General features: G+C 43.2%; 1 protein-coding gene across 1 annotated transcript in view; it reads left to right on the forward strand.

Annotated features, from left to right (window-relative positions):
- UTP20 (UTP20 small subunit processome component) overlaps positions 1 to 27,567 on the forward strand; it is a 66,459-nt gene that overhangs the window by 21,655 nt on the left and 17,237 nt on the right. Inside the window, exons 21-44 of the mRNA XM_074575979.1 lie at positions 255 to 498; positions 1,469 to 1,672; positions 3,504 to 3,594; positions 5,905 to 5,990; positions 6,552 to 6,677; positions 7,293 to 7,459; positions 7,980 to 8,188; positions 11,177 to 11,320; positions 14,287 to 14,366; positions 15,005 to 15,231; positions 16,598 to 16,742; positions 17,189 to 17,276; positions 18,653 to 18,796; positions 19,475 to 19,525; positions 19,617 to 19,769; positions 20,232 to 20,387; positions 20,786 to 20,926; positions 21,829 to 21,966; positions 23,207 to 23,346; positions 23,867 to 23,946; positions 24,799 to 25,088; positions 25,576 to 25,715; positions 26,176 to 26,332; positions 27,132 to 27,230. Coding sequence (XP_074432080.1) covers positions 255 to 498; positions 1,469 to 1,672; positions 3,504 to 3,594; positions 5,905 to 5,990; positions 6,552 to 6,677; positions 7,293 to 7,459; positions 7,980 to 8,188; positions 11,177 to 11,320; positions 14,287 to 14,366; positions 15,005 to 15,231; positions 16,598 to 16,742; positions 17,189 to 17,276; positions 18,653 to 18,796; positions 19,475 to 19,525; positions 19,617 to 19,769; positions 20,232 to 20,387; positions 20,786 to 20,926; positions 21,829 to 21,966; positions 23,207 to 23,346; positions 23,867 to 23,946; positions 24,799 to 25,088; positions 25,576 to 25,715; positions 26,176 to 26,332; positions 27,132 to 27,230 — 3,500 coding nt within the window. The remainder of the gene's footprint in view (positions 1 to 254; positions 499 to 1,468; positions 1,673 to 3,503; positions 3,595 to 5,904; positions 5,991 to 6,551; positions 6,678 to 7,292; positions 7,460 to 7,979; positions 8,189 to 11,176; positions 11,321 to 14,286; positions 14,367 to 15,004; positions 15,232 to 16,597; positions 16,743 to 17,188; positions 17,277 to 18,652; positions 18,797 to 19,474; positions 19,526 to 19,616; positions 19,770 to 20,231; positions 20,388 to 20,785; positions 20,927 to 21,828; positions 21,967 to 23,206; positions 23,347 to 23,866; positions 23,947 to 24,798; positions 25,089 to 25,575; positions 25,716 to 26,175; positions 26,333 to 27,131; positions 27,231 to 27,567) is intronic.

Here is a 27,567-nt window from a genome sequence, read left to right on the forward strand (position 1 = left end):
TGTGATTTCACCACAGAGCCATGAGCACTTGTGGAATTCTCTGTTGTTCAAGAGAGCTGAGCTTAACTGAGATGCATCAGGACTATAAGGCATCCCAGAATACTTTCTAAGCAATGTGGGTCTTTCAGGTCAGTGTTAAATACTGTCTAAACAGTTACAGTCACCAAAAGTATTACTTTTATAATGGAGGACTGATACCTTGCCACTGGCAATTATGGAGTAACCTGAAGAGATTTTCTTCATCTGTTCTGCAGAAATGGAGCTGCAAAATGAACTAGATGAACAGGAGGAAAGCATTGCTGAAACAGAAAGCGAGAAGATGCCAGAAGGAGGGGTGGGGACTGTCTTCCTGGAGCAGCTGAGGACTAGAACAGATTGTAGTGAGCGGCTGGACCACACAAACTTCCGTTTTCTACTGTGGAAAGCGCTGGATAAGTTTCCTGACAGAGTTGAGCCTAGGTCAAGGGAACTTTCTCCACTTCTTTTGAGGTTTATTAGGTAAGTAAGATTTATTTTTCAGTTGAGAGGACACATTCCTTTCAGCTTGTTGCTGAGCTTTAAGATTATGGCTATCCCATTATAGATGTAATTTCCTGAATGCGTGGCTGGTGAGATCTTTCTAGTTTAGATAACCTTTTGATTGAAATGTGGATTCTGTTAGAAGAAACATCATGCAAGAAGCAGGCTGAAATGAAACTGGCAGTACGTTTCTGCTGCTCAGTTACTCATTTATTGACTTGCCACTGTCGCAGCCTCATTACTCCCATTAGGGAGTGATTTCAGTGGAAATAAAGTTCCTTTTTTAAAAAATGAAAATATATTTTAATTTGGAATCACAGAATATAAAGATGGGGAAAATACTGTGTTTTTTAGAGGCTGATTTAATATCCTGCCCCTGGAGGGACAGCAATAGTGTCCTTGCATATGTGCACTTAACAGATAGCATGACGCATATGGGGGTAGGTGTGATGTCATGGCAGGGCAAGGTTTCCGATATTCCTTTTCTATGATGAGAAAACCTATGTTTTCCTTGCCTTCCTGGAAAAATTGATCCGTACTGTAGTAGGTTAGTTTCCTCACTCTGACACTTCCATACTCACTGTTCACCTGCCCAATTGAGCAATCACAACCATGCCTTCCACATAGCCTCTTTACAGACCTCTAGTAATTTAGTGATCCACATCTCTTCTCCTCTCCACCAGGTACCACCAGTTTCCTTTAGTGTATTTTGTCACTGCCTTATATCTCTGCAACTTGTAGGCAAAGAAGCATATTACTTGCTAAAATATGCTTCTTTAGGAATTTTTAGCCGTATAGGGTCCCCTAGTGCCATATAGTGCCACTAATAATGAGAATGGTGGATTGTGGTGTTTCCAGTTGTTCTTGCCCTGAAAAATGGTACACTTCTTATGCTTTTTAATTCTTTCCTTTTTTTTCCCTTCTTTTTTTTTTTTTTTTTTAAACATAGAAATGAGTACTACCCAGCAGATTCACTAGTGGCTCCATCTCAGGATCTTAGAAAGAAAAATAGTGGTACAGTAGCAACAAAAGAAATACCTAGCGAAGATGTGAATGATGTTGCTATGGAGGAGGAGGAGGAAGAAGAAAAGGAAGAAGGGGAACCAATTACTGTAGGCCTACCAAAAAGGAAAACAAGAAGAGCTGCTGCTAAGTAAGTATTTTTAGTTTTCCCTTGCTAGTGCTTTCATGGACAGGCAGGTTCAGCAGCTCATGTTGAGATAAAAGTTATGCTTGTATATATATATTCCTTTCTCTTCTTTTGCTTGCACTTCCTAATTTTTCAGTGGATTATAAGCACTTTAGAGTCAGAAACTCTGCCTGCACAGTATTAAACATCCAAAGACCCTGCCCAGGTTTTATCATTATCTCGCTACTTGCTGGCAGTCTGTGATTTGTGTTACTTTAAGCAAAAATTATGTGGTATTCTGAAGCCATTATGAAATTTTTGAAGGCTGTTGTACCTGCATACCCCTGGCTTCTCTGTGTGTATCTGTTAGTCTTTTAAAGCGATGGGCATTGCCAGACACTTTGAAAAATGAGACTATTCATGTATGTATTTTAATATTGGGATTCTGCTATTGCCTCCCTGTTATAAATCTTGGTCCTGGTCTTCTTCATAGGAGCAAAGATTTTTATTCAGTGGTGTTTTAGACTGAAGCAACATGCTGTTGTGCTGTCATTATTTGCAGTGCTGAATACATGGAGAAAGTGACACTTTGCGTGAATTCTCTACGATTTCTCTGATCAGAGTCTCTTAACCCTGATGACCCGTATCAAATGTCCATTACAAATACATCACAAAGATTTGCGGTTTGCCACTTTTTTTTTTTTGCAAAGTATGGCCCTTGTAGTGACAGAGGACTTCAAAATGTCACCTTACATGTTGGAACATGATGAGTATTTGATGTGTAACCTGAGTTGTCATTTAATCCCAGGTGTCTTATAGGTGTTTCATTCTGTTCACAGATTCTGGCTTGTATCTGTAAATAAGCAGCAATTACAATACAATGTCAGTCCCAGATTTTTTTTATTTTTTTTTCTGAACTTCCATCTCAAAATGTCCATGTACTTAAGTGGAAACAGTAGCTCCTGGCAGCAATAACAAAGGCATAAAAAATTTACCAGAGGGATGTTAATGAGTTCTGGAGTGACCTCCCTTCGTCTTTCCCCTGGACAATTCACGCAGTCAGGTCTGTGCCGCAGTGGGGCAGAGCTCTTATGGGGCTGTGCCATGGGAGGACCCACACCTGCCCCAAGCTCGGCGTGGGGTTGCCAGAAGGCATTGTGCTTATCCTTTGGCTGAGCCCAGCCATGGAGGAGAGCAGCCCAGTCGAGTGTCTGAAGAGTTTAGTGTAAAGTTCTGTGGGGAGCAGCTGGATGAGGGCAGCTTCTGCCAGCCCCACAGCACATATGGTAGTGGAGATCTCTCGCCTTCCTTATCCTGGTCTTCTCTCTCCCCTCCCACAAAGTGGAGGTGGGGCAGATGTGGGGTGACACAGACACTTCTACAGGCACTGACTCCCATCTGTGCTTGCAGCCCGGCATAAGTCCAGCACAGTCCGTGGCTAAATGCAGCTCTTAAATGTTGATGGGAGTGAAATGGGCACCAGTTAAGGAAAAGTAGATAAAGAAATTCACCCATTTCACCCATTTGGTGTTCCAGGCTGGGCTGGCAGAAAGAAGTAAGCTGCATCCTGACTGTTTGTATTCCTTTCTCGCCAAAAGCTGAACCCATCTAGTGCTACTGAGAAAAGAGCCTTCTCTGTGCAGTGAAGTGACATCTGGAAGGAGCTGCTTAGGGGGAGCAGGATACCTCTTGCTGTGTCTCTGAAATGGAGACTTACAGACTTGGGATCCTCTTGTGTTGGTTTTTTCTTCTTTATTGTTAATCACTTTTAAAGAAAGTTCCCCATTTGTTTATGATAATGCAGGATTGTCTCTTCTAGTCACTTTAAAAATATTTGTTTTGTTTTGTTTTACAGGCAACTAATAGCCCACTTACAAGTTTTCTCTAAATTCTCGAATCCTCGTGCATTATATCTGGAGCACAAGTTGAACGCATTATATACCCAGGTGATGCTATTTGCTGGCTTTTAGAATTACTGCTAATAAATGAACTTGTTCTTATTTGAATGCAGTGTCCGAGACTGCAGAAGCCGGTCGTTCTCTGAACCCAGCCATGATAGCTGAAAAAGGATTTGCCCTCGAGAGGGCTTCCTAGCAGGCTTCACTTGAAATGAGCCCCTTTAGCAAAGACCTGCTTGAGATACCTGGCTTAGTTTGCCAGGAGTGGCTCAGGCAGACAGATCTGGTAGCAGACAAGTAGTAGTCTGTGGCAACGTGGAGAGGTGGCTGTAGAGGGAGTCTGTTCCACTTGCACAGCAGGATCTGGAAGAGGATTTTGAATCCAAAGCTTGGGTAAGACCCAAGGAGATTTGTCCTTGTCCTACAGTGTTGTGCCTACAAAGAGTATTTTCAGTGTGAACAACAGATCATTTTGCATCAACTGTTCTTTCAAAATTATTACAGTTTTCCATGTTTCAGCATTTCTCCTCGTGACTTGAGGTACAAAATGTGGGAAACTTGTGATCCTCATTGTCGTGGTTTAGCCTCAGATGGCAACAAAGAACCACGTGCCGCTCGCACGTGCCTTCCTAACACAGGAAGGATCGTAAGAAAAGGCAAGACTCTTGGGTTGGGACAAAAGCAGTTTAACAGAACAGCAAAGGGAACAGGCAAACAACAACAACACGGACAGGGGAATATACAAACGCGATTACGGGACCGCCGCTCCCCGCCGCTCGCCGACCGGCCGGACCCGGGACGCCCCAGCCCGCTTTTAAGCAGCAAGTTCCTGCCCCCTCCCCCGGCAGCTCAGGGTGGGCGTGGCTCACATGGCATGGAATACCAGGAAAAGTTAACCCTATCCCCACCGGAACCAGGACACTCATCCTGTCTAGCACTGGCGGAGGGGACATGCTAGATCCCTGTGCTAGATGGTCACGGCCATCATTATGAAAAAGCATACTTCTGCAGAAAGAGAGGAAATACAAAAAACAAATATTTTTTGTGTGTGTCTGAGTCTCTCTTTTTCTTTTGTTAGTTTGGTTTTAGTGACTGATGGTACTATTCCTTTGCCTATCATAGGCATATGCACTGTCAGTGCATAGTGTTTAAGTCACTGTCAGTATCAACAAAATAAAACCTGAAGATAAACAGAGATTAAACAAATAAGCAGGGAACACGGATTAAAGAGCAGAGCCTAGATAATGCCTGTCTAGCCAAAAGTCTCTTCCGATTTTAAGTAAGGGAGGCAGGAAAACAAATCTAAGAAGAAATGGGATGGGAGGGGTAACAGTTTATAAGAATGGCATAAAAAAACCCCAGAATTTCTTCTTGAAGAATATCCCTTTTGATAAGATTCCTTTTTGAGGGATTTCCCTGAAGAAATTGTCAAAAATAGGACTCTGAAGACAGATTCTGAGTCCTTGTCCTATGCTCTTTTAAAGGGTATTTTTTTCATTTTACTGTGTTTTGTTGGTTCCCAATTAGTGGATTTGTTCAGATCATTGGCAATTGCTCTAGTTGTTCCCAATCTGTGTTCTCTAAGGTTGTGGTCAGTGGGCTGTAGAACTATATTAAATGGTAAGAACCACTTAGTTCCCTGGGTTTCACCTGGCACCTGATGTGGGAGTTGGGAGGTCCATTCATTACTCCCCAAATTTGAGACTCTCTAATGAACAGTCCACTCTGTTTCAGTCAACCTCAGAGTTTGGCTTAGGAAAAGAGCTGGTCCATGTGTTTCCTTGCCTGTGTTCTTAGGAAAATATTGAACAGATGTGTACAGGTCAAAACAGTGTGCGAAGAACAACCTCAAAACTCTTATAGAGAGTTTACTTCATCACTTATTGTTTGCCATTTCTGTGTCTTGGCATATGTATTGTCATGGCTGGCGTGTCTGTCTGGCGTGTCTGTATTTTGTGTTTGTCACAGGAAAGAAAGACGGGTATCTTGGGATGGTTTGGGTAGTCTGCTTTTTAATCCAGTCTGCCCAGATACACAAATGAGAACTGTTTTTGGCGGTTGGAAAGGCAAGCTAACAGTGATCCAAAAGACAATTAAAAAAAATAAATGTTATAACTATGCTATGTAGATGGGAGGGAAAAGTATATAAGAACTACCAGAAACCACGTCTGCTTTTTATGAGTGACAGTTGTGTATCACATCTTGGCTTTATAATCGCAACACGTGCATTCTGTTTCCATTCTGATAAGCTAGTCCAAAACCTGCTTCAGCTTGGAGCTTTTGGGTTGTTCCGCTATTTGCAGTAAGCGCTTCTGTCTCCTAGATAACGACTCATGTTCTTTCTTTTGTCACTTGCAGTTACTGTCCCATCTAGACCAGAATGTACAGAGAATAGCTCTTGACTGTATAATGACATACAAGCATCCTCATCTACTGCCATACAGGTAAAAGCTTTTATGTTATCATCAGTGAATGAGCCTGCTGTTGTATCAGAAGCCTGCTTGGGGTCAGTTGCTTCCAAGAGAGAGCCCTGCCTGTATTTGTTGAAGACACCTGTATAAATTTTAATTTTAGCCAGCTGTATATTTCCTATCTAAAACAGGAAATAAGGCCCTGAGCTTGATCGGTGCCTCTTTTTTTTGTTTATAGGAAAATGGCAACGCTTTTGTTCTGCCCCAGAAGATTGCGTGCTTAGTAGTTGTATCTTTTTCAAAGAGGTCTTTTGTACTAATGCTTTATAACCACTCAGAGAAAGTGACAGCATAAAACTGTAGTTCGTGCTTGAATAATCTCTTCAGAATGTGTCCAGGAGCTATTTTCCTATGTAATTAGCTTGATCTTGGTGGATTTTTTTAATTTTTTTTTGATAAAAGGGTGGGAACATGGTACTTTAATATTTTATATACAGCACAGATTAGATCGGTAGGTAAGCAGGTATATAGATGTGTGTGTCTGTTTATTTTTACAACCCCTATCTGCCCTCAAATAGTGTTTCTTACTTTCAGGGAGAACTTGCAAAGGCTTCTGGAGGACAAGAGCTTTAAAGAAGAAATAGTGCATTTCAGTATTTCTGAGGAGACTGCAGTAGTAAAAATGGAGCATCGACCAGATCTCATCCCTGTTCTTATGAGGTGTGTCACGAAGTGCAGGTTTAAAAGTTTAATGTCAAAGTACCATAAGCAGAGAGTAATGCTGCTGCTTCTCATTTTAAACAGTTGAGATAAACCTATGGTTAATTGTATGGTTTGACGACTTAGTTTGCGATGTTCTGTATGGTTTCCTTATTAACACCTTTATATAATGTATTCTGCAAATAGTGTTTTCTTTAAGAACAGCGTTTTGGTAAGTAGTACTACTTCTTAGGCTTACAGAGAACTGTGAGATCATTTCAGTTCACTGAGTATTACCACTTAATTTTATTAAGATACAGTGATGCAAGTTATCATACAGGTTGCTTCTTCAGCAGTTGCTGCCCTCAAGCAAGCCTGGAGGTATTCTAGTTTTATACCTGAAGTCTCCAGCAAAGCTCCTATTGTAGTAGCAGAGGCTGAACTTTCACTGGGATGTTTTGGGGCACTGTGTAGTAATTCAGTGGAGACCCTGAAGGCTGGGGGGAGGTGACTTCCACTCAGTTTGTTCTCACTAGGGAACGTTTTTAAATGAAATAGACATTCTCCTGCAGAATAAGAGACTAGGAAACAGATGGCTTGCTGAAAGCTAATGCAACCTCTTTTTGGCTCTTGAAGAATTCTCTATGGCAGAATGAGAAACAAAACAGGGAACAAAACACAGGGCAAGTCTTCAGCGGGCACTCGCATGTCGATCGTTCTTCGATTTCTTGCCGGCTCACTGCCAGAAGAGATACGGATGTTCTTGGATCTGCTCTTTGAAGCTGTGAAGCAATTCAGTAATGGTAGGTACAGGCAGTAGAACCTGGGGGTGTGGATGGTAATTCCTGACCTGTAGAGATGTGGGAGGATAAATACGCTTAGTACTGTTATGTGCTTCAGTTTGTCTCTAACAGTGCCTTGGAAGGATGAAAGTGAAGTTTTGATAAGGAGTGGGATTCCCCTGAGCTTCTCCTTGCAAAGCACGATTGCTCTGTTATACGGGTCAGAAAAACTGAATGTCTTGCTACAGCTGTGCAAGTAAGCTCTAGCAGGCCAGGAATGAACAATCGCTGGCGTCGTAGGCTAGCCTGCATACGATGGCAATAAACAGAGGTTGTAAAGTGCTCTAATTACTGTAGCAGTGGGAGACATCTGAGTGTCACAGAGAGATGGAGACCTGGAGCTGTGGTTACTTAAAAAGCTGAATGTGAGGAACTGTAATTTAGGGCCAGATTATACTATTTTTCATTGAAAATTATTTTCAATAGTGGGTATCTTTGTGGTGCTTCTCTAGATAAGTTGCTGTCCCTTTGCCTATTGCAGGGTCTTGCCAGACTGCAGTGCTTCGAAGTATGTCAGAGCTGGATTTAGCTAAAGTCCTGCCTCTTGGGCGTCAGCATAGTCTCTTCATTGTTCTCGAAGTTGTGTTGAAAAACATAGGACATTTGATCCATCAGTACCTGCCTGAAATTCTACAGATTCTGCTCTGCATGACGGCGGTGGTAGCCTGCATCCTCCAGCAAAGAGAGAAGGTATGATATATGCATACAAACATGTAAATTAAATTCCTTTCCCTCCTCCTCCCCTTAGCTTTCACATGTACATCTTCACTGGTTCAGATAAAGATAAGTTTAATGCCAGCATGGAGTGAAGCTTAACAATTAGATGTCTGTCAAAATAGAGGCCAGTGATATTTTTCTGGAAGTGCTACAGGGCTCAGGCAGTGGAGGCAGAGTTAATATATTTAGAAAGCTGCTTTGGACCGCATTTTTTCTTGAATTACCGAAGAGAGAGTTGGAAGTGATCTCTGTGCATTGCTGCCTGCCTGCCCTGTGGACAGACAGGCAGGAGGGGGAAAGGTAAAGGATGTAACAAGATCTTGTGGCAGGAAGTTGAAATTGGCCTTAAAGGTGTAGTTTTTGGTCTGCAAGGATAAAACATTTGAGCAGGGGAAGGAGAGGATTTAAAGTTCCTTGCCTGAGGACTTCAGAGCAAAACTTGCCTTTGAGGTATTTTGTAGTGGTGCTAGACTCAAGGGGAGCTCAGAATTGTGGGTGATGACAGTGATTATCTACAGTGATTGTCTCCTGCCACGAGACACAGGGAGAACATGCCTATCAGCCAAGCTAGAAGCATGTTCATCTCTGTATTGAGAGTGTCGCAATTTGAGTTCTCAGCTACATATCTGCAGAGCACTGCAAATGTTTTTTCCCTTGCTGTGCGCTGGCTGTACATGCAGAAAGGGTCAGTTGAGGAAAACATTCTGTTAAAGATTGGCTGCACCTAAAGATGGGGCATGTTGACTTACCACTGCCCTGTGTCCAGGACAGCAGCACAGAGATCCTGAGCTCTAGCCTAGTTAGCTCAGGGGCTGTGTTGACGGCTGTTTGGAAGCTATGACATTGAGCCAGGCTTTTCTGTCTTGCTGAAACCAGTGCCTTTGCCAGGCTTCAATCCAAATAGGAAAAGGAAAGCTGGAATCTAGTCCGGTGCAGAGCCTGATCGTATATTAGGTGTGAAGCAAGCAAACTGCACAGTCATCATCTTCACTGCAGCGTTGAAAGGAATTATAAGATGATAGACTGAGCAAGTGGTGTGTTGAAAGGAATTACGTGATAATAGACTGAGCAAGTGATGTTAGGTAATGAATGTTTTGTCTCTATGTGTGTATATTCTTGCCAAGACCCATCTGTGAGCATTCGAGGTTAGAACTTGTCTTGAAAACAATCCATCAGACAAAGCAAGCCCTTGCAGTCAGGCGGCATCCAAGGTCCCATAGTTGCCTGCGTAGCTGCGCAGAACTTTGTAACTGTCTTCGTTTACGAAGGGGATGAGCAAATTTTAGGACAGCAGTATTCCACAGTCTGACTTAAGCAATGGATTGCGTGTGCCTACATGTTTTATACTGGGAAAAGGGTTTTAAAAGCTGCTTCATGCATTGCTGGGATAATTGCATTTTGCCAGGGTTACCACAGTAATTCCGTCATCGTTGTGTAACGTGCGGAGTGACAGTCTGCCATTCGTCTGAACTTAATTTAGCACTTCATTAGCCCATGAGATGTTAAAAGCTCAAGGAAGAGTGTGAGAAATCTGTTTACCTTGGCTAATGATTAGAAGACATTCTTGGAGTTTGAGAGTAATTTATTGCAGGCTGATACTGCCTGGAGAGTTAAACATCAACTTTGGCTGTTTTGAGCCAAGTTATTAATTTACCATTTCCTACCGTTCATGTTCATTATTGAGTTTCTTTGTCCTCTCAAAGACCTGATCTCAGAGGACTGCTCTTAAGGCAATTGAACAGTGAGAGACCCAAAATTATTTTGTTTGGGGGTCACCATTAGCAATAGCAGCCTCGTTAGTGCTTTCTTTGGCCCTTTAAGCAGCTCATTTGCTGCCTGGAAGCTGACTGCACACCATTAGTAAACGTTCAGCACAGCTTGGGACGTCCTGGACAAGGGCATGTTTAGTTCCTTTTCCACCATCTCCTCTTTGTCTTTTTACCTGTGGTGCAAAGGTAGTAAGTATATCAGTGTATTGCATGATAGAGGGTAGTCTCTTCAGAAGTACATGGGTACATCAGATAAAAAAAATGGTGATGTCTTTTAGTGAGGCTTTGACACCAAAGCTGCTTTGCACAATAAGAGATACAAGTGTTCATTCTAGGGGGTGGATCAGGGTATGTACTGGAGACCCAGAGGAACCCAAACTCCAGTCTCGGACAGCGGCCTTTATTTGCTCTCACACAGCTCTGTTGTTTCCGAGACTGGAGTTCGGTACCTCTACACCGTGAAGCTACCTCGTGTTTGTGCTGTGAGCTGCATTGCGCAGTATCAAAATAATTTAGGTTACTCAAGTCAAGACTCTTCTCTGGGAGAAGAGTCAGAATGCAGCAGTGCATGAATAACTTCATGATTAGATGTGTGGCTGATTTCCTTACTGAAAAGTTTTCCCCAAGAAAGGCTGTGGAACGTAAGTGCTAAATGGGTACAGGAAGCATCCTCCTGTAACGCTCCCCACCACACTTATGGGAGGAGGTGATTCACGTTCTTGCTTTCTCTATTCCTCCCTCGTCTCCTTGTCTGTTGATTTCTTTTCTTCCCAATAGATCTCAGCGTGCAAAGTACGAATTTGCTTTTGAGAGCCGGTTTGGGTCCTTTCCTGTCTAAAACAGAATTATTTAAGCGTCAGGGCTGAAAACATTAACTGTGTTGTAGCTTTCTGCGTATTGTGCAAAAAGGGCAGATGCTACTTCAAACCTATCAGCATGTATTTTCATGAGCTGAAGGAGTAACTGTGTAATTGAGTAAGTGCAGGAACAGGCACCTCTTAAGAAAAATTTCGGTCAGCGGTGAGAGGTAGATTGCTACTGTGAACAAGTTACAGGAGAAAACAGAAGAACATTGTTATAGTTCCAGCAAAGTTTCTATCTCTGGTCAATGAATTGCTGTATTTAATTTCAGAGCAAGTAGTTAATAATTGTTCTGCAGAGGTCTTACTGGGGTTTTGTTTTATTTTTACAGGTCCAACCTAGGTTGATTAATCCACTGAAGAATTTGAGACGTCTTGGACTCAAGCTTGTGGCAGAATTTTTTTCTGATTATGAGAATTACAGCTTTAGTGTGGAAGAGATCGATGCAGTTTTTCATGCAGTGGTGTGGCCTCAGGTAAGTGTTTTCGTCTTCTTCCAAACCAGCTTGTGTAGTTCGTACTATGCAGAGGACTTCGGTGCAGCTGGAGGACTCCAGCATCATGTCATCTTCCCCCTCTACTCTGCGATGGTGAGGCCGCAACTGGAATTCTGTGTCCAGTTCTGGGCTCCCCGGTTCAAGAAGGACAGGGAACTGCTGGAGAGGGTGCAGCAAAGGGCTACCAAGATGATTAGGGGACTCGAACACCTCTCTTATGAAGAAAGGCTGAGGGATTTGGGTCTCTTCAGTCTGGAAAAACGACGGCTGAGGCGGGATCTTATCAACACTTATAAATACTTAAAGGGTGGGTGTCAGGAGGATGGGGCCAGGCTCTTTTCAGTGGTGCCCAGTGACAGGACAAGAGGTAATGGGCACAAACTTGAGCATAGGAAGTTCCACCTAAAGATGAGGAGGAACTTATTTACTTTGAGGGTGGCAGAGCACTGGAGCAGGCTGCCCAGAGAGGTGGTGGAGTCTCCATTTCTGGAGACATTCAAAACCCACCTGGACGCTTCCCTGTGCAGCCTGCTCTAGGTGACCCTGCTCTGGCAGGGGGGTTGGACTAGATGATCTCCAGAGGTCCCTTCCAACCCTATGATTCTATGTCAGCTATGTCTGTCAGAAGATTGGATGTGGCCTCCGACGTATTCTGGCATTCTGTTGTGTCTGTGCAAAGCCGGTTCCTTGGCTCATCTCTGATTAGTCCTGGAATAATCAAGTCAGAGGCTGAAGTACAAATTAATTAGTCTGAATAAAATGGATTCCATTTCTTTGTTCTTGAGACACAGAAGCAGACTTCTTCCCTGGATGCTTCAGGGAAGCAAAATAATGCTAGTCACTTCTAGGTGTGCTTTGCTACTTTTCTGTGTGACAGTTTTTTGGGCCTGTGGTAGGGGACTGCAGAAACAAATGCTGCTGCAGGAAAGGAAGGAGCCAGCAGGGTCTGTTGGGGGGCTGTGCCTCCTGGGAGTCTGCCATGTGAGCACAGCAACAAAGCACAGGGTTGTGGGCTTCATCAGAGAAATTCAGATCAATTCTGAGTTGGGAAAATTGCACTATTGTGAGAGGAAGAGAGAACACACAGTATTGAAAATGAAATTGTGCTGGCCACGTCAGTGCACTGACAGCATCTAAGGTTAGCAGGGAGGGCCTGTACCAGCTGCTGGGTTGTCTCTGCTCTAAAGGCAGTAGCCTCCACCCAAAAGGTAACTGAACAAGATGGGCCATCTCCAGCACAGCTCTTCCACTGAGACTTCTGAAGTATCCTAAAGTAAAACTGCCTTGCAGCAGAAGAGACTGTCAAAGAGCACCAGGAATAACTGCTGTGATTTGTGAAACCCTAGATCTGCTTCTCTAGACATTACGTATGTTTACTCCTACCTTGTTTCTCTGCTTCTCTGGTAACAATGTGTGATGTGTAGTACGTGTATGTGGACAAACAGTTAATAAAATACTTTCAAGCGGTGCATATAGTTCCGTATTTCACTGAGCTGGGCAACAAGGAGTTGTATGTTCCTTTTCTGTCCGTGGAGTCTTTTCAAGGCCAGGGTGCCACACTGGCGAAGCAGTGAACTCTTACTGCAGCCCCAGAGCAGTTCAAGCATGTGATTCAGGCTTTGAGTAAGCAAAGCACTTAGTTCTTCGCGGGAGCATTGTGTTTGGAAATGCTGAGTAAATCTGAATAAGATGTAAAATTGTTTTTAGTTAGAATTTCTGTTGGCCTGATAGCTCTGTCTTCCTGACATCTGGTTTTGAAGCTTGGGTGGTACTACGATCTGGAAGCTCCCTCTAGAGGGAGTTTCTGCCGGTGAACTCCATGAAGATTTGGTTTTGGCAGAAGAATCGTTTGACATGTGTTCTTTCCTTTTTCAAGGCTATGGAACTGAAGTGTATAAAAATTCATGGAGAGGGCAAATTATTTTAAGCCTGTTGTACTTGGAATCGGAGTTTGCTGCTCTTCATACCCCAGGTGCTTGCTGCAGAGGCTCATTATCGTTACCCTGCACAGCAGCATTCCTGCAGGATTGAATTAACGGTTTACTCTTCATTGTACGCCATTCAGAAAAGCTCTGTTTTATGCAGAGCAATAATATTATCAGCCTTTGGGGGCAGGGGAAGAAACTTTCTAAGACCCTGGCTGTGATGGGCAGACCAGCCTTCTTTTCTGTTACCCTCAGGTCTTGAGCCCAGACTGAGCCAGTCCAAACCCCACATGTACCATTCCGGCTATTGCCCCCGAATGCACTGGAGCCTCCTCTGCCTGTGTGTTCACTAACAGTGCCCTGCTGACAGTCCAGCTGTGGTCAGGGTGGAAACCCAGCTGTGTGACTTGTGTGCAGCCTGTCGAGTTGCAGAGAGGAGGGAGCCAGAGGCGTGCACTGCGTCTCTTGTCTGTGCTTCATCATGTGAAGGAGCAGCAGCTACTGTGTGGGGCTTAGGCTGGGTGACTCTTAGGTGGGGTTGTTTTGGACACAGAACCCTCTTAGGAGATCCCGTTCCCCAGGTGCGGTGCAGTGCTCGAGCCTCCCCCTGAGCAGAGACGGTGCTTTTGTAGCAGCCAAGGCCATGGGGACATAGAGGAGATGCTGGAATGGCAGGTGTTACGGCCAGAGCATCGGAAATGTGGGAGCAGTGAGTCTTGGATGTCACTCTTGAGATCTCATAGGTGTGTTTGGGAGAGGTGGCTAGGTCTCTGCAGCAAATGTGAGGCTCCATGGGGAGGCACTTTCAAGGGGAGGACAAAAATGGTAGCTGGAATAATGTAGGAGTAAGGTGATCTAACAGTGGTTCCACAAATATTGAGGGAGCTGGAAAAATGATGATGAAATTCTTTTCTAAAAAAAGTAAACTATAGCTTGTAGTGGGGTCTTTGTTAGAGATGAGGTTTTTAAGTGGCTTTACCTACTTGTGTTGCATTGGTGTCTGATTTTTGTCTCCTTTAGGTCTGCAGGTTGGCTTCAGAGAGTCAGTATTCTCCAACTTTTCTCCTCAAACTCATTCACACCTGGAGTAAGAATCCCAGGTAGGTGTCCTCGCAAAGAAACATGAGTACTTGAAGGAAAAAGGAGCACATTACTCTAACAGTTTATGAATAATTGTGTCAAAACCCATATTTTCTTTTTGCATTAGGCTGTTATTCATTTGATAACAGTCCAGATACAGTTGGGAAGCTTTCCAGTTTCTGCAGTTACTCTCTTTTTAGTGGCCTGCTTTTCCCACATACGAACAACCAAGCAGATATGTAGCCCAAAACCAGCTGACGGGTGAGGAGGAGGGCTGACTTCTTAGTATATGTCTGTGTCTTGATCAATAACTTAGTCTTTGGAGGTGGGGAGTGAGTTTTACAATGTATCATTTCATTCATGGTTTTTGATTCCTTATTCCTTTCTAGTTTACGAAAGAATGTGAGCAGGTTCAGCACAGAATCTGCGACTGAGATTCTAACACAGAGAGTTGTAAGAGAGCGTTTTTTGATGCAGATGCTGTGAGAAATTCCAGGACAGCTATTTTTCATGACACTGCTGTTCTGTGATTTTTGCGCTTTTTTCCTGTTTGAGTTAGGGAAGAGTCATCATCCTTTTGTGTGTCTTTTTGCACAAAAGAATTATAAAGTTCTAAACTTAAATTTTCAGCCTATCTTTTTTATAATCTTCCTCTCAGGTATTTCCCCTTGCTGGCCAAGCAGCGACCGGATCACCCAGAGTGTGATATACTGTCAAATGTGTTTGCTGTGCTGGCAGCCAAGAATTTGTCTGAGGCCACATCCAATCTTGTGATGGACATAGCTGATAGCCTTCTCAACAGCCCAGATTTTGAACCCACGGAGAAGGCTTCCAGTTTGAGCGTGACTGACTGTGCTGTCATGGTCACTGGAGACGTGACAGAAGGTATGCCTGCATGAGAGTCGTGAGAGGCCCGTTGGGTGCTTCGGATGGAGGTGTTAGATTATGTTGAGGTTGTCTTTGCACTGCCTGCGAATACCAGGGAAGGCAGCCTCCCAGTGGAGATAGAAAAGTCAATGTACAAATTTGTCTTGACGTGCTTGAGAACTGTAAAGTCCTGCTTGCCTTATATCAGGTGAGATTCACATTTGAGTGTCAGGGTCCTGGACATAGATAAATTCCTTATGAAGAGAGAGAATGTTTGTGTTGTCGACCTTGTCTTGTCTGTGAAGCTTTGAATGATAGGATAACTTCAAGAGCTGCATTGCTGACTTGACTCAGAACCTAACATCAAGTTTTATGTAAAAGCCCACTCCCTATATGCACATTGTCATAGAATCATTTAGGTTGGAAAAGACCCTTGGGATCATCGAGTCCAACCATCAACTCCACTCTACAAAGTTCTCCCTTACACCATATCCCTTAACACCACATCTAAACAAGTCTTAAACACATCCAGGGATGGTGACTCCTCCACCTCCCTGAGCAGCCAATTCCAGTGTCTGACCACTCTTCCCGTGAAGAACTTTTTCCTAATGTCCAGCCTAAACCTACCCTGCTGCAGCTTGAACCCATTCCCTCTTGTTCTATCGCTAATTACCTGTGAGAAGAGACCAGCACCAACCTCTCTACAATGTCCTTTCAAGTAGTTGTAGAGAGTGATGAGGTCTCCCCTCAGCCTCCTCTTCCTCAAACTAAACAGTCCCAGCTCCTTCAATCGCATCCTCAGACATCAGTCATGTATGACTGATGTTTAGTCTCTGCCCCCCGATAAGAAAGACCTGCCATTGATTGCTTTTATCTTGGAGTGGTAACAGACAGGAAGGGTGGTGTGCTGTGTTTGATGCTGTGGAGCCATCTCTCACCTGCAACACTCAGAGGTAGTGGAAAGGAGAGCACTTATCACTGTGCCTGAGTTATGGCAGCTTTGATTTACACAAGAGGCCAGTGGTAGAATAAAGAAAACTGCATCTACAAATGCTCCAGCCATTTTAGAAGACAGTTACTACCTTTGAGGAACCTCCTTGGTACCTTTTGATAAGCCCCCGCTTACCGGAGCTGTAACTGAAATCTGTGAGGACAGCTTTTATTCTGTGTGTGTGCTTGCTTGGGTCCCAGCTCGGACACAGTAGACTTAGGCTTAGCAAGTGCTGGTGCTGTACACATTCATAGCTCCCGTTGATTTTTTTTCCTCCCACTGATAAAAAACTTCCTTTGTCTGTATTTCTCCCTTTGTTTGTGTAGGGTCCAATCTCCCTGCTGTTGCTTGCAGCACAGAGTTGGGTGTTGCTAACTGTTGTATCCCTTACAGAGACCCTCAGCCTAGGCTGCCGCTTGGTTCTGCCTCATGTTCCTGCCGTACTTGAGTACTTCAGCAAAACAATGTTAAGTGTGGAGAAGGTGAAAAAGAAGAAGTATAGAGCTCAAGTCAGCAAAGAGCTGAGTATACTTTCCAAGTAAGTGATTCTGTAGAGCTCAAAACAGTTTTGAAACGTTGGAAGGGGGGAGGAAGAAAGAGGCTTTTCATAATAGGCTGCAAATTAAGTCTCAACCTATTTAAATTTAGAGCAGTTGAAAATACCTGTCTGTCATTGACCTTGCAAGTTGCTAGTGACTGAGGGGGGAAAAGTTTTCAGAAATTGATTCTAGCTGTTTCTATTGCTGGTACTCAAAACCAATGCCTCTTGGGTGTAGGAAAATGTACAGAAATGCCTGCGGTCACGTGGAACTCTGAATAGTTGAGCTGATAGCGTGATTTTGGTGGGTACGCTCTGTTAGCTTGGGTACAGATGAATGGGCTGACAAAGCCTTCTGATATGGCACTAGTGCTGACTCAGTTCTTTGCCCTATACTGGTGATTGGTTTGATATAAAATAGTAAATTACCTTGTCTCGTTGTGCAGGATCAGCAAATTTATACAAGAAAAGAGTCAGAATTCAGTGCTTGTGAGCCTTCTCCTCCCTTTCCTTTATCAGAGTAACATGGAGCAGGTAGGTAGAAATTACTTTTTCCCCCCCATTAAACATATATTTTTGTTTTAGTAAAGTAGACTTGTTTAAGATGCAGTTAAAAATCTTAGTGATTACGTGCCATTTCTCATGATTAGCCTGAAATCAGGTCTTCACGTGTTTGTACTCTGCTCAGCATGCTGTGCTATTCTATTGCGTGTTGATGTGTACAAGTCACGGGATGCCAATGCTCGGGCTGACTCTGTTCCCCCTTTTCATGGGGAAGGTCCGCAGAAGTTTTCATGCGGTCTTTTACCTCCTTTGCCACTGTAGTCAATCCACCAAATTCCTTGCAGTGTTTGAAATGAATGCTCTTCTTCACTGTGGATTTTAGGCACCCCAAATCCAAAGCCACAGCATCCGGACAGCAGCGTGAATACATATAGTTGAGTGTGTAATACATATTGTGCAATGGGCACTGCTACATTGGTCTGTTGCAGGACGAAAGGTGAACATTGTGCAGTGCTATTAGCATGCTCCATATCTCCTGCTTCCATTCTGTTCTCCTTCCACTCTTACGGAGTCCATTTGTGGGTACAGAAAGGTAGCTCAGAACTGAAACTTCCCTAAAATCCTAAATTCCTCAGGCATGCAAAGGATATAGGCTGCAGCTGAAAGAGCTCTCCATGGCTTAGGCTTTTGTAAACTGTTAAATAAATCAAGCACTGAGGATATTGGTAAACTATTTTGTCTGGGTTTCCTTCTCTGCTAAACCTTGTTTTCAGAAATATAGTCCCATCTACAATGAATGAGTCCATTGATTATCCACTTTGATTGCCTGAGTCCTTGGATCAAGATTTGTGTCCTGTTTTTCTTAAAAAAAACCCCACGCAGCTGCTCAACGAAGAGATTTTAGGTTTGCAGAAAGAACCGCTAGGCAGCAACCTGTAGGTTCTGCTTTGCAAGTCGTCATTTAATTGTTCACAGAGGATTCTTGGGTTTTAAATCTCTGAATCATTAGGGGATCATATATGATTTCCATTTGGGGAGATCATACAAGTATATGGTGCAAGTTAATGTTTGTTTCACAGATGAAAGACAGACTTACTATTTAGAGCTCTATTAGTTCTCCTGACCTTTTAAGTCATTTGAGGAAAGACACAAAAAAGAAGTCTTCATTGCGGTGGCATTCTCTAATACTGTGCTTGTGTTTAATTGAAAGGTTGCAAGTACTTCTGAGAAATTTGATGATTGCACTGAGTGTGTCCTCGTAATTCTTTGTTCTCATTCAGTATCTGCGATCTGAATAAAATGCAGCGAAGTGGTTAAGTTCACTCTGTGCCTTGAAATATTTCCCAAGGAAATGAAATAATCTTGTGAGGATTCAGTGTTTATTGACAGTTATCTGTTTCTTTCAGGGTACAGAGATTGACATTCTGGAGACAGTGCAGAACTTGCTGAGGCATTGCTCAAACCCTACAAGCTTTCTCAAACCACTGGCAAAGCTTTTTTCTGTCATTCAGAACAAACTGTCTCGACATAAGTTGTGCTTGGTATTTCAGGTATTGCATTTTTACGTGTCCTTCTGTGCTTTTTTCACTTGTTCTAAGAGATCAAGAACAAAATAATGAGCAATATTTATCTTTGTTGTATATGATCTTAAAAACCTTTTTAATCTACGTAATCTACCTTTTAATCTACATAATCTACATACACGTTAAGTGAAAGTAACAGAATTGCATATGATAGAAATTAATGAGCTGCAAGAAGACTTGGAAAAGATTTGGCTTACAGCCTGGTTGATGTGGGCATCACCAGGGTTCTTTTGTGTAAGAAAAGCCAAATAAAGCACACGTCATCTGTAACAGATCCTGTATCTTTATGAAACAAGAGTGACTTTCAGCATCCTGAAGATGATTTTTGTTTGTATTCTCCTCTCACAGATTTATAGCAGTCAGGCTGTTTTGTACTACTTTGAAGTAACTTGCATAACTTTTTTTTTTTTCATCAGGAAAATCCAGGAAACACTCAGTCTAGATATTTAGAAATTCAGGAACTTAAAGCACACATTTTCTAATTTACGGAAGATTATGGAAGAATGGCTCTTGTTAAACTTCTAACAGGAGAAAAATAGATGCTGTTGCTTGCTTTATTTTTTGTCTGAAGTGGTAAAGTCTTGAGTTCTTCAAATTTTTAACAGCTGTAGCAGTTAAACTATTTTCTTTTATGTTTCTTTTTAGACTTTATCTGATTTGGACAGCGAATTGAAGTATATTACTGATGTTGTTAAGGTACGCACAGTTTCTTTGCTGACTTTTTCCCCCGACATTGTATTGTCATGTGTCTGGCCTTTTTCATGAACGACTTGTTGCTCTTTCTTAGCTGAATGCCTTTGATCAGCGGCATCTCGATGACATCGACTTCGATGTACGTCTGTCAGCTTTCCAGTCAATCACAGCCCACATCAAAGAAATGCAAGTGGTGGATATCAACTTCCTCATCCCCGTTATGCACAACTGCTTCTACACCATCCAGGTTGGCTGAATGTTCCTTCTCTTGCTTTGTGCACCGTGTCTATGATGAATCTAACTTCCAAATGATTTCCATTGGCTATTTTTTGACACTGCAAGACATTCAGAGAGAATTTTTGAGTCATCTTACAAACACCTGTTTTCAATTTTTGACTGTTTGCCTTTTCACCTGGGTGTCCGGAAGGGCAAACACAGTGCAGTGAAGAAGGCTAACCCAAGTGCAGCGCAGCTTTCTGTCAGTGAGCCTTGGAACTGTTTGGTCAATTTGTGCTCTATCAAAGGATTTTTCCTCTTTGGAAGGCTGGCCATTAATTCAGGGTTAGAACTTCAGCAGGAAGGGTCTCAAGAGTTATTTGTTCTCTGGGCTCTGTTATGTTGTGTCCTGTGGTACTGTTCAGTCCAGTCTTTTGGGGACGAAAAGATGTCATATCCAGACTCATGTGGTATAATTTCTTCATCCACTCAGCTAGGGGATATGGCTCTTAGTGACAACGCCAGCCTTTGCTTGACCAGTTTTATCCGCCGACTGGTAGAAATTGAACACACGGAAGACGACTACAAGGAGCTAATCCAGCATACTCTTCTGGAGTCAGTGAGAAGAGGGCTGAAGAGTAAGACTGAGGTAAGGCACTGTTATCCAATTACACATCTCCAGCCGTCTTCAGGATGCCAGGGTGCATGAGACTTCTTACAGATGAGTTCTTTGAGTCTGTTACTGGGATAAGCAATGTAGATACCAGCTGTAATCAAAATTACCATTCATTTGAAATTTTATAAAAATCTAACAAGTTAGAGAACTCCACTGTCTTGTGTTTGTTTGCCATTGTTCAGCTTTTCTCAGTTGTAGGTCATTCTTTGGAGGAGTGATTTTAATTTCTATGCAGTCCAAAATACAGGTGTATTTGCTGTTACCAAAGAATAAGGCTTGGCCTAGAACACTCTAAATGCAGCACTGCTGTTCTGAGGAGTGTTAGCAGTCCCTCTGAGGGGCACTTAACCTTCACTGCTTGCTGTTTGCAGAGCATCCAGCAGGACTACACATCATTGCTTTCCTGCCTCATTCAAACGTTCCCAGCAAATCCTGAATTCCGGGATTTGGTCCAGTTGACCAACCGCCATGATCCCGACATGGACTTCTTTGAGAACATGAAACACATGCAGGTAAAAGGCGTCAGGCATTCCCTTGTGTCTCTCTCCCCCTGCCAAAGCAAAAACAGAGAGTAATGTTTTCCAAAGCATGTGTGCTGTCTTTACAGAGAAATTGAACCCGTGTCACTAGGTATTGTTAAAAAAAAATAAAATAAAAATGGGGGGGGGGCGCGGGAATGTGGGCGTTGTCATATGGGTGATTGCAATGTTTCTATCTAGAAATTTCTTGGCTCTGTGATTTAGCAGCACTGTTTTTTACCTCTTCCTCATCTAGCTAAAAGAATTGCTTTCATTTTAAGTGATTGTTCATGATCTTGAGCAGGCAACCTGCGTGTGACCCAGCCCACAGTCAGCAACGGTGTCCCGTGACATAGGCAGGGAGCAAGTCTTTGTTTTTAATAGCCTGTTCCCTGCTACTCTCTGTGTGGAGGCTCTGCAGCCCCTTTTTGTTCACAGGCTTTGGTAATATAAATGTTGCACAAAGCCTGGTCTCCTGGTTTTTCTTGCAGTCCAAAAATACATCTTTTCCTCTGCTTTCAGAGCTGCAATTAGAGAGAGCCTTTGCTACCTCTGTAGTTATATGTAAAGTCTAAATTTTAGCACTGTGATTTTATCAGGCCTTCTCATCTTATATCAGTTGCCTCCCTTGTTTGATACCTGAAGACGGCACAGTCTTAGGATTGTGAATTCACAGTGAAATAGCCCGTTAAGCTGGAATGTTTGTTAAGGCAAAAGGCTACTGAAAGCCCAGAGACTGAAGGAAAAAGGCATGGCCTGTCCTCAAAAACGAATGTAATATGTTTATGTCATTACTTAAAATTGAGGCATTTTCAGAACTGCTGAATGTATATGCTCCCCCCTGCTAGTTGGGACTCAAGAGCCGCCTCATTCACTGTCTTTCATGTTTGGCTCAGATCCACAGGAGGGCACGAGCTCTGAGGAAACTGGCTAAGCAGCTCACTGAGAAAAAGCTCGTGCTGTCTTCCAAATCCCTGCAGAACTACGTCATGCCTTATGCTACTACTGCCATTTTCAGTGAAAAAATGCTTAAGGTAAGCTTTTAAATTGAATGCATCCATTTTGGATATTTTCATCTTTCTTGTACCCATCCCCCTAAAAGAATAACCACTTTAAAAGGCTGATTGGTTTGTGGAGTGAGTGTTTCCTTTTCAGTCAAGAATGCTGCTGTTCTTTTGGTGGCAGAAAGAGGGTTTGGAAGGTCCAGATGCAGTCTGGGCCTGATCCTATATCTGTTAAACCTGCCCTGTTTCTCGAAGGTGGATCTCTTAAGTGTTTTGGGTTTGGTTTTTTTATGTTGTTTTTTTATTATTATTTTTATTTATTTAATTTTTTACTTGGGGTTATATTTGTTTGCATTTTTTATAACCAGGTTGTTATTTTTTCCCCTCTGTCTCCTAACTGCTGTCTTACTGTTCAGTTGTGAGATGAGTCACTCTTTGGCAGGAGAATGTGTGTGGTGGGGAACACAGGCTATGCCTAGTAATCGAGGTGGGAATGAATACCGTTTTCTCTGGAGTTCCAGGGGAACTGCAGGAATCAGATGAAAACCTCTGAAATCATTAGTAGCTTTGTAATCAAAGCTTGAAAGGTGACATTTTGTTAGTCACTTTCCGTATGCTTTATTGAAAACCTGTGCAATGAAATTACTTATAATGTCAATGTGGATAGACTTTCTATGTGCGACTTGGAAAAGCAAGGCTTCACGCTTCAAGCAAGTGTCTAATTCGCTTACTGTCAGAAATATTCTTCTGACGCCGAAAAAATTAGAGCTTAGGCACAGGACCCAGCACCTACAGCCATTCAGGCTGCGCCCATCAGTAGAGTGACTGCAGTCGCTCTTTGACCAATGGGAGGTAAAATGCAGTGATGGAAACCTTGGTGAAGAGACAAACACATTTTATTTCACATCAGAAATGGGTTAATCATGTGTATTTCTAGTTGATCAGCGTAGCCCAGCAATGTGTGTCTGTGGTTAGATATCTTGGTTTTCAGTTCTTCACACAAGTGAGCTCATAGATTTAGTTATGTGAGAAAAGGTAAATATGTGGAGAAGTATTTGGAGCAAGTGGGTCTGGAGATCTGCTTGGTGACCTCTGATTGTTATTTTTATTTTGCCTGGTGATCGGGAGGAGATATAAAAGCGCAGAATACCAAGCATCCCCACTAGACAGACATTACTACTTCTGGCTTTTGTTGCTTTGAGTAAAGTATGCTTTTGACACGTGTTCATCGTTAATGCTAACAGCAACTGAATTTCTGTCTTTTGGGCAGCATGAAAATATGGTAACAGCCTCAGTTGAAGTTGTTGGAGCTGTCTGCCGACATCTCTCATGGTCGGCGTACTTGTACCACCTAAAGCATTTCATCCATGTCCTGCAAACAGGACAGATCAATACGAAGCTGGGAGTCAGGTATGTACTGTGAGTGGTGCTGCTTTAGGTTTCTCCAAAGACTGCTGGGGCAAAATTCAGTATCTTAAGGAGCATCACATGGATTTTAGCCTCTTCCCTGGGCTGAGAGATTGACAACTTTGAGGTGAGCTTAGGCAAGTGAAAGTGGTCACAGCCTTGCAGCCTGCAACTATGAAGGATTAACAGATCATTACTTTTTCATGCTGTGTCTCACTGAGAGCATGCCAGCATTAGCATCTTCTGCTTTTCCCAGGCTGTCCCTGCTCCTGGGGCACCTCCATTGCCCCAGTACCAATGTCTGTGAGGTTACACATGAGATAAGTCACAGAAAACATCTAGCTGAAAACCAACCAGTGTTTACTTCCTGGGTTGTTATTTCAGTATAAACCTCCTTCTGCTGCAGTGTCACTGAGTCAGAAGCTTTCCAAAAAGTGCTTTTAAGATTTTCTGTTGCATTGGTCTATGCAGCCTCTCCTTTTTGTGTAGAGACCTGATCTCGCTTCATGTTTTCCTTCTGCAGCTTGTTAGAGACAGTGCTGGAAGCCTTTCACTTTGACCATGAAACACTTGAAAAGCAGCTTGTGACCATTGACAGCCAAGGTAAGCTTTCTGCTTCTGATTGTAGAAACACTACCTCTACCTGCTCAAGGTGCAGCTGATTGAAATTTTTTGTTTACTTTTGAGGTTAGCTACTCCCAGGTTTTTAAGTGTGCATATTGGAAACTAGTTTTGACTTGCCTCCTCGGGAGCAATGTGGACTGTCCTCCTGCGTGTTGACAAAATGAAGAGAGGTGGGGGAACTGTCTCCACATCACCGCTCCATCCCAGGCCTCCATAAGCCAAAACAGCCTGGGCTGAGTTTATGGAAATCTGGGGACTCTCCAGGTCTGCACCCACCCATGTGGCTGCTGACACATCTGAGTTTTTTGTCCTTGATGTTGGCTGCTCTCGTGGTTATCTGCAGCCTGAGAAAGATGCTGTTATGTCCTCGCCTTCCTTTCCCTTCCATGTCATGGAAAGAAGTGATATCTACGGCTTTTTCACCATTGTGGTTACCTATGTTGTGGCCTTTGGGATATTCTGAGGAAGGAAGAAGATCTTTCACAGCTGCTCTTGTCAGTACCTCTTGCCTTGTGAAATTCTCAAACGTAAGTGAATGTCAGTTCTCTAAGGTTCGAGCACATTGACCTTTGCTAAACTGACTGTGCAGTTCAGCTGAAGAGCAACCACCTAAGCTTTGATGTAAGCCTAGCCCTGAGGGGTGGTTATTAGAAACCGGCATGCCAGAGCTTCTCTACCCGGTAAAACAACTCTGGTGCTTACTGATTGTTTGCTGTTGCTGATGATAGGTAGGAGCTTTGTCCAGAACAAAGCCATCACAAGAGTCTCTTTTAAGGGTTCGATTTTTGTGGCCTCCTATATTTACCTATGCTTTTGACAATTACTTGACAGAAGCTGCTGCCATGGACCTTGAGCCAGTGGTGGAGGGTGAAGAAGCCATGGAGCTGGAGCAGAGTGAAGGGGAAGAGGAGGTGGTTGAGGAAAATAAAGAAAAGAATCTCCCTGAGGAGCCGGGAGAACCTAAGCAAGCAGCTGAGACATCTGAAGATGCTGAGACAGTGTCCAAACCTGTTTCTTTCTTACCCCGAAATAAAGAGGAGCTGGAGTGTCTGATCAAACACATTCAAGATACAGTTACAGTCAACATCTTACCTAAATTACACAGGTGTATTGTTGCAAAGGTGAGAATTTGGCATTTTAAAGGTGTTTTGTAGGCCTGTGCTGCTACTATAAAGGTTGGGGGGCTACTTCAGAGCCCAGTGGAAGTACAGCACATTAAAAAAAAAATAGATTCAACTGAAGACCACCTGAAAGCACAAAAGAGGCTTCATCCCCTTTGTTGAGTCATGGAGATTACTGACAGACCCTCTGGTCAGTGTGACTGTGATGTCTGCTTCCTTGCTGAGAACTGGCTTGAAACACACAGGTGAAACGACTCACTTTGTGCAGGCTGTTCAAAAGTGCTCAACCACTTGCTAGCACCCAACTTAGCTTCTATATTGACAACACAGGGATTCATCTCACCTGTCCTTTAGCTGTCTGGGTTTTTCCTGTAGTCAGCAGAGGATAGCAGTTGGCCTTGTTGGCCTCTTCTAGGGTTTGTTGAGAAAAAGCAGGATTTGTTTATGTATATTAAAAGTGCATTATGTCTTGCTCTCTCGTAAAAAGGTTAAAAGAGACGAAGAACACAAGCTTGTGAAATCCAACGTTGTGAATGATGATGAGGTAGTTCGTATTCCATTAGCTTTTGCAATGGTCAGGATGATGCAGTGTCTTCCTCAAGAAGTGATGGAAGCCAACCTGCCAAGGTAAATCCTATCAGAGCTCCTTAGATGCTGTTCATTGTGCTGGGAATGAGTGCAAGCACCTGTCTCAATCTGTGGTTACGTACAAGGCTAAATCCAAGTCCTTAAATACTCTTTTTGGAAACTCATTTTCATAGTGACATTCCCCTCTGTCAGCATTTGACTTCTATAAAGCGGTTTGAAAGGAACTTGGTAAATAAGAGCAGAGTTGTGAAGAAGGGTGCAGAGGTAAGGGTGGCAGAGCAGGGGAAAGAATAATGTACAGAAGGAAAGGACAGTCGATAAAATGTCTTGAAGGACAGTAGGTGTGTCCTACTGTCTTTCTAATAAAGCCTTTCTGTGAGGCTGGCTTTGAGTATCTCTCTGACTGTGAAACAGCCCTGAAAAGCAGCCTCCTTAGCTAGCAGTGTAATTAGTTCTGCTCTGCTTGTGGGTGAACTAAGCTGTCTATCTCCGTTTCCAGCATCCTGCTGAAAGTCTGCACATTTCTGAGGAACAGATTTCAGGAAATACGGGACATTGCCCGCAATACCCTCACTAAAATCATGGAAGTGTTGGGAGTGCACTACCTTCTGTACATCTTAAAAGAGATGCAGTCCACACTTGTCCATGGGTACCAGGTAATGCTGAAATTCTTCCTCTTCTGCTCTCTAGGTTTTTCTTAATGTGTTGGGAGAAGACTCCAAAGGGAAGTTGCTACTGAAATTGTTTTGCACTGGTAGAATAGCTTGGTATAATACAACTAAATCCTATTGCTAGTGCCTACACCAGTCTTTGTTATGCCACATGTCAAATGAGGGTCTGTACCCAAAGAACTTAAAGAGTCTAAGCAGGGAAGAAAAGAGGATCTCCATTTTTCCACTGAAGAGTTGAGGTGTGGAGCTGAAGGTTGAGTTTCTGGTTCCAATAAGATTAGCAGAAATCTTTCCAGTAAGGTCATTAGGGCCAAGCATCATCTGAGCTGAGTTGTCACAGAGACTGCACAGACAGTATGTGGTGATGGCAACTGAAGTCTTGCTTCCTAGGTCCAGAGCCAAGGCTCTGACTGTTAATTCATCTTTCCACGGTGGCTGGGATTAGCAATAATTTTCTATGTGAATTACCACAATGGAATAGCATGAGCTATAACAGTGAAAGCAGCAATTTCCACTGCATAAAAATATGAGTAAGAGCACTGGGGAAAGAGGAGATTCCAGCTCTCCTGCCAGTGTGTGAAGGGAGAGGGGTCCTCTTCCTGTTGCTGGTACATGGATTCTCCTCCCAGTGATTTTTTTTATTATTATTTTTATTTTCGTATAACAAGAGCTCAAGTGTAGTGTGTGAGTTGTGGTGTCTCTGCTATGGGAGTTTCCCCATGCAGTATTATTAAAGAGGTCTATGCAGTGGTTTGGAAGCATGATCTGTGCGCTTTTTTCCTAGCTCCATGTGCTGACTTTCACTGTGAACCTGTTACTGAAGGGCCTTGCTACGAGGCTCAGCGCTGGTGATTTGGACCCCTGCTTAGATATCCTGATTGAGGTAAAAACTACTTATGATTGAAGGAAAGAGCATCATGAAGTGCCTGGGACAGGTTCTGGGAGGCGAAGATTTTGTGTAGATTGTCTTGGGCTTCATGGTAAACAGGGATGATTGTGTGTGTACGGCAAAGGAAGGGGACTGTTTTCTACTGAGGCATCATCAGACTCCTTGTAGAGTAGCAAAGTATCTTTGGGGCTGTATCCTGATCCCTGCATCCTGAGAAGGAGTGGGTTCCAGATGAAGATACCGAACTATGTTTCCCTGTGCTCTAAATGGCTGAGCAAGTCAGCAGACATCTAGTCAGTGCAGTCCATGGAGCCCAGGAGCTCAGCTGGCC

The sequence above is a fragment of the Larus michahellis genome, chromosome 1 (genome assembly GCF_964199755.1).
Source record: "Larus michahellis chromosome 1, bLarMic1.1, whole genome shotgun sequence".
In the NCBI taxonomy this organism is placed as follows: Eukaryota; Metazoa; Chordata; class Aves; order Charadriiformes; family Laridae; genus Larus; species Larus michahellis.